Below are 10,708 nucleotides of genomic sequence, written 5' to 3'. Positions count from 1 at the left end.
CGCGCCTCGCCGCCCGTTGCGCTAGATCCCGCGCCCCGCCGTCAGCCAGTGGGCTGGCGCTCGGTCCGGGGCTCCCGTTAGAGCTGGGAGCCCGAGCCCAAGGGAATCTCGGGAGCCGACGAAGGGTTTGTTAGACCCTGACTTTTTTCCGGCCGCGCGGATTTTGTCTTTGAGTGTTTCCTCTCCGCGGACCACGGTCCGCGCGCTCTCGGCGCCCGCGATGGGGAGACGGCGGCGGCTGTGTCTCCAGCCCTACTTCGTGTGGCTGGGCTGCGTGGCGATCTGGGCGCAGGGCACCGCCGGCCAGCCCCAGCCTCCGCCGCCCAAGCCGCCCCGGCCCCAGCCGCCGCCGCAACAGGTTCGGCCCGCGGCAGCAGGCTCTGAAGGCGGGTTTGCGGTGCCCGAGTACCGGGAGGAGGGCGCCGCGGCGGCCAGCCGCGTCCGCAGGCGAGGACAGCAGGACGTGCTCCGAGGGTAGGTGGGCAGGCCGCATCTGGGGAACCTCGGCTTGGCAGCTTTCCACCCTACCCCCTTCCTGAACCTCGTTCGGGCGGCTAAAGCTGCGGCCCCCTCCACCTGGAGACGCCGAAGACTCCGAGGAGCGCCTCCCTCTTTTCCTCGGCAGTCCGCCGGCAGAGAGCCCTCCCTTAGGAGTTTTGGCGGCGGGTGGGTCCGCGGCCCCCGGGTGCGGATCGCAGAGCGTATGCCGAGCCCGCGGTGCGGGAACAGGTTCCGAATGTCGGGCGGAAGGCTGGCCTGAGTCCACCCCGCGCCCGGGCTGGCGGAGCCTGCCTGCTCCCCACCGTCGGGGGCGCCGCTCCCGAGCCTTTTGTTTGAGGACGTGTGCGGGGTTTACAGTTCACTCTAATCACTAACCCGAGCGCTCCACCTTTCGACGCGTCCCTCTTGACACTTCGGGGCCAAAGTAATAGTTGATCAGGAGGGATGGATCAGGGGACAAGGTTAAAGATTTTTGAAAAGGAATGTTCCCTTTGTTCTCTGCATCCGGAGGCTAGAATAGTCGCAAATTATATGTTTCTATGTTTCTTTTTGCCCTTTAAAAAGGCAGCAACGGAAGGCAGATGAAAGGCAATGTTTAGACGTCTCTGACCCTCCCTCATTCCAGTGTCTAGCCCCAAACATTTATTTCCACGTCTGCGCCCCAAACATTTGAAGTGCAGTTTTGTTTTGTTGTCCCCAAATCTATCCTCTCATTGCTTTGCTTACGAAAACCGCTCATGTGTTACTGTACCCCCACGTCCCTACGCGTGTATGACCTTGTTTGTCCATCGCAGGCCCAACGTGTGCGGATCGAGGTTCCACTCCTACTGCTGTCCAGGATGGAAGACGCTCCCTGGAGGAAACCAATGCATTGTCCGTGAGTGCTCGGCTGGGATCGCAGCTTGGGGCAGCACTCTTAGCCCCATCTCAGGGTCCGACCTCTTGCATTCAGTCCTTCGCACACACAGTTGCATTTAGAAAACAGTGGCCAGATAGTGGTGATGATTAGGACGTGGTCCCGTTTGAATGGTGGGGGAAAAAGCAGCCGGTCTCCATCAGTTTAGACTTCACATCTAGAATCTGTTGAAGGGTAATAATGATAAAGGTTTCAAAGATACTTGGAAGGTTTATCTTTCTATGTCTATTAATACAAACTGATGGGCAGTACAGCAATTCCCTAGATAACTCAGAACCACTTTTTCTTAAGAGTCCAGATAAGACCACAATGTGGTTATGTAAATTAACTGGCTTTTGACTTTGCATGAGATTTAGGCCTTAGGAAGATCAAACTTTCTTAGGCTTTTGTACACGACCACTTTTTTATTTCTGGTTTCATCTCAACAGCCACATAACTTAAATATGATAGGAGCACTCTCACGGATTTAGATTTGGCCTAGGTTAACAAAATTTTTAAAAATGAGAACTCTTCCAAATGGCTTTACTTTTTTTTTTTATTTTTTGGAAGACATTTAAATGTTGGATTTGCGGACCAAAAGTCTCATAGTCCACAATAGATTTCCAAAGTGTGAGTCTTAGAACTTCAGAAGTTCTGCATATCTGACTTTAAAAGTTTTGATTATTCAGTTTCCAAAGGGTATACTCAGCTCTCCAAGTTCTAATTAGAAAAGTCATTAGTTATCAGCCTCACAGGAATGGACTGTGGGATGTCTAATTTCACATGCCTGTGAATTTGTGAGTTGAAGTGTAACTGGCCTTCTCCCATGTGTTTCTATAGCACAGCCACATTTCTGTTGTCGGGAGGAGAGCCAGGTATCATAGACAGCATATTCATTTAGGGCCAATCTTGACTTTAGATCGACCTTGATGTTCTCCAGGGAAAAGATAATTATGCGACTGTGAACAGAGAAAAAGGGCAAGCCACACTAGCCAAGGGATAATAAGGATGTAGTGGCATCTCTGACTCTATATTTTTTGGTTTTGTGGGTTTGAGATAGACCCTTAATCTTTTTTCAGTACAGTTTTTGAAAAAGAATGAAATCTCAAGTGTTGTGAAGACTAGTTTCTTATTTTTTTTATCCTAAAAATCCCATAATCTCCAATAATGAGGCAAAATAGGAAACAACAACTGTTCTTCATGGTGATTCATAAATATTTTAAGTAAACCCTCTGATTATAAGCCTTTGCTTTTATTAAAAAGAAAGAAAGGAGTATTGCATTCTTTTCTCTCCAACACAGAAGTCATATATGTGAGGCATTTATGGAGGGTGCATTTACTCTTTCAAGCCAGTAGGGCATTACCAGCCTGTTTTAAAACTTACATGGTTTCTAGAATCCTGAAACAGCTAACGTCACTCACCACACACCTGCCACACTAGCCGGGAGTGACTTAGGCACTGCGGAAAGTCTGACTCACTAAATGTAATGAATGTGACTGCCATTATTGAGTTGGAGAGCAGCCGAGGAGAAATGATTGGTTTATGGTACGTGTTGAAAATCTGTAAAGTCAGATTTTATTGGATCAGTGTGGAATGGGAATTCCAGAGAACAGAGCCTTCCAGAATATTTACAGTATAAATATATACGTATATATATTTATATACGTATATATTTATATATTTATATATACATATATCCCTCTGAGTGTCAGCTTTAGATACTTTTGGTCTCTGCATAACATTGTGCTCTTTACTTGTTTAGAAGATTAGTTTTGGAAATCTCAGAGAAACAGTCAATATTATAGCCTGTATTTCTTCTACTTGAAATATTTGGGTGCGTATGAGATACATTGGAATGTACATGTATCATTAATCTATAAAAAGCATAGACTTGAAATGAGCTTTATATCTCCAAGAAAAATTTGCTACACTTGTGTCAAGAGATAGCTACAAAAATATTTATTAGCACATTTAAAAATATTTTAAGTACCCAAGAGTATAAAATAGTGCACAAAATAGAGGGAGAATGTAATGCCTTTCTAAGCTCTTGTATGGATCTCACCTAAATTTTAACTTTTAATATTCTGCATTAAATTTAGTAATCTAATTATTTTAACATTTATAATTATAATATATGGAGATAATAACCAAATTGAAACCACTATAAACTTAAAAATCAAGAATTTAGATACCAGGATTTTCTGTAGATAATACGTTATTTCTTGTATTTATTATTTTCCACCATTTCACTAAAGAAAAGCTCTGAGGCAACTCACAAAAAGAAAATAAGTAAAATTTTCTAAGGAATAGAAAATGAAGACCAAAGATTAATTTTCTCATACATTTGTCCATCAGCGTTATTTCTTTATAGAAAGATATTAAAATGAGCAACTTCTAGAATTTTAATGATTGACCTTGATCAGGCTTCATGAAGAGAAGATATTAAAAGAAATATGTATTTCTCAAACTACTGGAAACCTAATGCATTTTGATTTAAGTCTGTGTTTTGTCGTTATTGTTCTTAATTGTGGCCCGTAAAGACCACTACAGTACTTCCAAGCTTCCAAATATTTGTTTCTGAAGGATGGAATTGACTTTCTCACTTTCCATTTATTTTTTAAAAATCTCCTTAGAACATGAAGCAATGGAAAAGTTTGCTTATTAATTTATTTATTGTGAAATTATGCTATGAAGTGTATTTTGATCAGTGGAATAACAGTGGGAAGGGGTTGGCCCAGATTCATAGCGTTTGAGACCTGAAGAGACATCAGAACACTTGAATGTAATCTCTTTGTTTTATTTACCAATGAGAAAACTAAACTCAGAGAAGCTGTGGGGTTTTTATTTCCCCAGAGCTTGCAGTGAGGTCAGTATCAGAACAAGAACTCAACCTCAGATCTCTTGCATACCACATACTCTTACTGCCATGCATCTTCTCCCAGCATCACTGAAGCCCCCAACACCTAGTTCTTTTCTCCCTCTCCCTCTGGTGTTTTGGGTCTCATTGTTTTTGTGTGGTTGTGGGAGGGACAGATATTTTGGTGAGGCATACCATAGTCGTGAGATGAGTGTAAGGGAGAGGGCCTAAGCACTCTCACTTCTCACTGGCTTATAGATATGGCATGCAGGCCTGTGGCCCTGACAAGGATCTGACTGAGGATAACCAATCTCCAGCCCACCAGATCTTCTTTGGGTTTAGGACCTGGGTAGGAGCACTTTGTATATCACCTAAGCCTAGACTTAAATGTCTACCTACTGGGGATGAGGAGGCTTTGAAATAAAAAAAACATTTTAGTGAACATTTGTCATTGGACAATCATCGGTGATCAGAAACTTTAGTACATTTTAAGAATAGTCAGCTCCATGGTAGGAACCATGTTCTTGGCTAAAATCAGTTTTCTATCTTCGTGCCATGATCTATGACATTTTCAATTATAGAGAGTAGTAATGGAAGTGCTGACCATCTTATATGGATGTTGAAAGGCAGTTTGTAGAAGGAAAAGTATTACTGAGTTAGTTCACTTCTACAGAACACACTCTTAACATTATTGGGTGTCTCACATCTCTTTGAAAGACGTGGGATCCCTCCCTAGCACAAGACATATGTATATTTGCATAAATGTTTGCAGCTAGTTTCAGAGATGTTCCCAGACACTCCTTTTCTTGTCTTCATGCATCCAGTCATGGAGCATTAAGGCAAATAACTTTTGTGCACAAAGAGAAGATTCAATTGTGGGTATAGAGATAAATCTTTCAGTTTCTAAATGAACTAACTAAATATGGGAGACCCTTCCCATTTGTATGTACTTAGCTAATGGATTTTTAGGATCCGTGGTATGTGCTGTGTCAGTGAGCCTAACATTCTTTGCTGTGATGACCCTCATACCTTGGAGGTTACAGCTGCGGGAGTCTTTGACTCTCCCTCCATCAAATTGTCGCAGCAGCTTTTCTGAGCAGCGGGAATAGGCTAGGTTGTGGAGAAATATGGGAGAAGAAAAGCTGGAGGAAGGAGAGAGGGAATTATTAAGGGCAACAAAGATTGATGATGGGGCAGGTCAGATACCAGCCGGGAAGGAATGTGCATTGAACCCCTGGGGCTTTGCCAAGTCTTTAGGGCCTGGAGTCTCTGGCTCAGCCAATTTCACATTCTCTGTTTCCTGTGAAGGTCCTTTACAGAGTGGGCTGTGGTTTTTGAACATATGCAGGACCTCTTGGTTTCCTCAACCCTCCCGACTTCCAAGGACCAAGACTGTCTTCTCGGGGTGAATTCTGTACATAAACTCTTTCTTGAATGGAAAAAAAAAATGATCTGTATTCATTGGAGAGTTAAAGAATTAGGATTTTGGAACTTGAAATCGCTTGATTTGTTTGCACATTATCATAGGGATACTTGTGAGACTTGTTCTCATGTCTGCAATGGGTAATTTCCTTGCAAATCTGAAATTAGACATTATATATCACACATTTTATATCTTAGTTTTTCAGGTTTATTGTTTTTAACTATAGCTTTCTTGTGTTGTAAACTATGGTTTATTACCTAATTATTCATTTGCTTCCCTATTGTGCTCCTACAGCAATTTGTAGAAATAGTTGTGGAGATGGATTTTGTTCCCGTCCTAATATGTGTACTTGTTCCAGTGGCCAAATATCACCGACTTGTGGATCAAAATCAAGTATGTTTCATATGTGACCTTATTTACTGCCTTGTCCTTAAGCATTCGAATAAATTCTAAATGTCCTTTTCAATGAGAATGTAAATCCATGATTATTTTCCTCACTAAGTAGGTCTGTATTGATCTTTGGAGTAAAAATCTTCGGTGATTTAGTTGTTGCCACCAACAACTAAGGGGAATGGGGTAATGATTTTCATTAAAAACAATTTAATTCCGGTCCAAAAGCTATGCATCTATGCAGCAAAAGAGCCTGGATTCAGTAGAGAAGTAATTCTTTGTGAATAATAGCTTCCTGGATTTTCGCAATGTGCCAGGTACTGTTTTAAGTGTTTGCCTATATCATTTATTTAATCCTCATATGACCACTTTGAGATACTACTGTTACCCTGTTTTACAGAGAAGGAGATTGAGGCATACATAAGTAACTTGCCCAAGGTAACATAGATTTGAATCCGGGTATTCTGTGCCTAAACTTAAAGACTCAAACACTAGGCTCTATTTATTGCCTTTGCTTAATTCTTGCTACTCATATCCTGTTTTGTGGCTTAACTAAAGGCAAGGGAAGGGAAGATTGGGAAGAAAACAAATATTTATTGTGTATTGACCATATGCTTTACATATATTAACTTATTTTACTTTACACATATTAACTCCCAACAACTCTATAAGATCACTGTAACAGTGGACTATGATGATGTTATTCATGACTCAATTAAAAAGTATTGCATCTTTAAGGTTCAAGATTAATCTTTTAGGCCAGTGTTTAAGCTAACATTACAACAAAGAGGAAGCAGATATTATTTATTTAATTGCTCAAATAAATCTTTAAGTCTGCCTTAACTAGTATGAAGTTGTTATACTTTTAACCTTTCTGACTCAGGAATGTAAGATTCAAGATTCATGCAAGAAATGTTGTGGTCTTCTGATGAAACTTCTGATTAAAACTAGTTTCACTTTCTTTGAAAATAATCTGTCATTTTCACATTTTAAAATCTATAAAATTCATTGAGACTTTCTTGACCACCCTGTTTAGCAAATTTCCTCTATTCCTTTTCTGAACCTCCCTTTCTGGCTACCTGGAAGAAACCCTTGCCCTTACCTTCATTTATCCTGTTCTCATATTTTTCTCATATATGCCCTTGGCAAAAAACTCAATGCTAGAGAAATTTTACCATTCAACCTTCATTTCTCTACCTAGGCAGCTGAACATTCAGTGGCCCAGTTTATGGTATTTAATTTAGTAGGGACTCCATGAATTCATTTCGCCTTGAGTAATACTCACTCCCCTTTCCATGAGGAACTTTTTTATTTCTTTCAGTCCTCATCCTGCTCCACCTCCCTAAAGCACTAATCACTATTAGTCACCGTTAATCACTATCTTCTTGAAATTTGTTCCTTTCCCTTCACTTACATAATATCGATGGCTTGCAATCCTCCTTTCCTTGGTTATTGTTTTTTAGTCTCTTTTCTGTATCTTCTTCATTAGCCTGCCATTCAATGTTTGGTATTCCCAAGTGTTGACCCTCTCTGGGTGAATTCATTTACATATAAGTCTTCAACTTCTACCAAGATGTTGCTGACTCATAATAATTAACCCCCAGCTTCACATTCATGTGTTCCAATTCCTGTTTGACTTCTCCACCTGAATGTCTCTGAAACTTGGTTGCATGAAACTTAATTCATTGCTGACTACAGTCCACTTCTTTCTTGCCTCAGCAAATGGCACTGCCATCCACCCTTGTACTAAAGCACATGCTTCTCTTTTTCTCCCATCAACTCTTTTTAACAAGACCTGCAGGTTCTACTGGAAAATATATCTCAAATCCATTTTCTCATTTCTATCACCATTGCTACTATGTGATTTAAGCCACCTTCATCTCTCACCTGGACTATTGCAGTAACCCCCTGATGGGTTCCCCAGCTTCTAGGCTTGCCCTCTTCAAATCAATTCTCTGCAAAGCAGCTAGAAAAATCTTTTTAAAATAACAAATCGTATCACTTCATTGTCTTGTTTATATCATTTCGGTGACCCCCTGTAGCATTTGGGACATATTGCAAACCCTTTCATGGTAAGGAGGCCTTGCATTATCTAGCTGGCCACTACCTGCTTTTCTAAGATTTTCTCTTCCCTACTTGCCTCTGTATAATCATGTAAATCTTTCAGACCTATACCATCCTAATGTCTTTTGGTTTGCTGAGTCCTCTCCCTGTGAGGTTCCTCCGTGGTACTTCTCATGCCTGGCTCATTCCAGTCCTCCAGAACTAAGTTTAATGTTGCATCAGAGTGGTCTTGTCTGGCTCCTGTGTCTAGATTCCTCCTTGGCTCTAGACTATTCTCCACAACATAGTTTTCTTCAGAGAACGTATCACGATCTATAATGACATTGTGGTATTTGTTTACTTGTGTTTTGTTGGTCTACCTATGAGAATACAAGCTCCATGAGAGTGTCAGATACCAAGTCCACTGCGACAGCAGAGCACTGAGCTCATCTGGCAGGCATTCAACCCCGAATTCTGAATGGATACCCTAGTCTCCTGCATCTTAGAAGCTATGCCACTAGTCACTTTATATTTATTTCCTTTAATACGGAAAGTGTAATCTTTTTAAAACATGCACTCAGTAACATATGTTGTAACATATGTTTAATACGGAAAGTGTAATCTTTTTAAAACATGCACTCAGTAACATATGTTGTCACGTGTGCACGTACAACAAATATAGATAATGCCTGAGTCATAACATTTACTTTTGTAGAATATATTTTTATTGAATTGGATATTTAGTATAGTTTTGTAACTCTTACAGATACTACAATTTTAGTGATTGATATTTTCACATTTCTTGTTCTTTGCAGTTCAGCAGTGCAGCGTTAGATGTATGAATGGTGGGACCTGTGCAGATGACCATTGCCAGTGCCAGAAGGGATATATCGGAACTTACTGTGGACAACGTAAGGAACGTTGGAATAGATTTGATTTATTAGAAATAATGAGGCTTAATGGGTATTTCATACTAAGTTATCATTTAAGGTCTTGTGAAGCCTATGATCCTTTAAAAAAGTAATTTTATGTAGTAAGCCATACCTTACAACTGAATTTCTTATTTTTATCTGTAAGATTTTTTCTAACTCTAAAAATTTTGTGTATTATAGTACTAATGTTGTTGAATACCACTAGGCTTTATCAAATTTGACACATATCACCAGTAAATATTTACTTGTTTTTCTTTGACCTATCTCATACACACAAACACACACAATTTTTGAGGATATACCAAAATTAATCCTAGAAGAGCCAATCTTATAAATGTCCTTTGTTGTCCTTTGCTCAAATGTGTTTAATTATTTAATACTGTAATTAGGGCTATGAAATGATTTTTTAGAAATCAGATGTCATTGTGAAAGAGGGAGCTTTAATCCAGCAAAGCTCTTGTCTTTACTCACTGCAGAATATCCTGTACTAATTAAGAAATAACCTTTTGGCAAGGATGTAAGGATTGTAGCTCCTGGATTGTGACATATTACTGGGGAATACTTTAGGTCAGTATTTCCCAAATTGTGGGACTATGGGAATCCTCATATTTTTAACTATACATGAGTAGAAGGATATAACATTAAAGAAAGTTGAACCATAATTTTAAGAAAGTCCCTTTTTACTTCAATTGCATTTCATCAGATGCAGAGTCTAGTTTTGCTGCTAATCTTTGAGGCCTCCCTAAGAATTGCTCATCAATCTTTTTAACAACAAAGACAGTCTTAGGTGTGCAAGAATATCTAGCTTGTTCTAAATTAAACTTATTTTATTTTTGTTGCAGTTAAATTTTTTAAAAAATATAGTAAAATATATATAACAAAATTTTCTATTTTAACTATTTTTATTTTATTTTATTATTAGTTTCAAATATACCATACAGGTTAGACATTTACCATTTGTGGAACGATGTCCCTGATTACTCTCTCTTCCCTCTGGCTCTGCACATAGCCATTACATTACTGCCAACTGCATTTCCTATGCCGTGCTCCCCATCCCCATGATCATCTATCAACTACTAATTTGTACTTCTTTAACCCTTTACTACTTTCCTATCCCCCACTCCCTTCCCCTCCTACCTTCGCCAGGTTGTCCTCTATCTTTCTGAGTCTGTTTTTGATTAGTTTGTTCCTTTTGTTCCTTAGATTCCGCATATAAGTGAAATCATATGGTATTTATCTTTCTCTGTCTGACATTTTACTCAGCATAATAACCTCTAGGTCTATCCATGTCGTTGCAAATGGTTGGATTTCATTTTGTTATGGCTGAGTAATATTTCATTGTATATATGAACCATAATTTCTTTATCCAGTTGTCTGTTGATGAGCATTTAGGTTACTTCCATATATTGGCTATTATGCTGCCATAAACATAGGGATACATAGGTTTTAATGAATTATTGTTCTGGTTTTCTTTTGATAAATACCCAGAAGTGCAATTACTGAGTCAAAAGATAGATCCATTTTTAATGTTTTGAGGAACCTCCAGATTGTTTTTCATAGTGTCTGTACCAATTTGCAATCCCACCAACAGTATGTGAGGGCTCCCTTTTCTCCATAACCTCACCAACACTTGTTTTTTGATTTATTGATGATAGCCATTCTGACA

At 39.7% G+C, this 10,708-nt stretch overlaps 1 protein-coding gene across 1 annotated transcript in view; it reads left to right on the top strand.

Annotated features, from left to right (window-relative positions):
* The first annotated feature begins 220 nt into the window (after positions 1-220).
* Positions 221-10,708, top strand: part of FBN2 (fibrillin 2) — a 240,480-nt gene continuing 229,992 nt past the window's right edge. The window contains exons 1-4 of the mRNA XM_006913393.2: positions 221-474; positions 1,296-1,378; positions 5,972-6,070; positions 8,926-9,021. Of these exons, the coding sequence (XP_006913455.1) occupies positions 221-474; positions 1,296-1,378; positions 5,972-6,070; positions 8,926-9,021 (532 nt within the window). The remainder of the gene's footprint in view (positions 475-1,295; positions 1,379-5,971; positions 6,071-8,925; positions 9,022-10,708) is intronic.

This window comes from Pteropus alecto, unplaced genomic scaffold, assembly GCF_000325575.1.
Source record: "Pteropus alecto unplaced genomic scaffold, ASM32557v1 scaffold20, whole genome shotgun sequence".
Taxonomy (NCBI): domain Eukaryota; kingdom Metazoa; phylum Chordata; class Mammalia; order Chiroptera; family Pteropodidae; genus Pteropus; species Pteropus alecto.
Note: the sequence above shows the minus strand (reverse complement) of the source record. Positions and strands in the feature narration are given on the sequence as shown.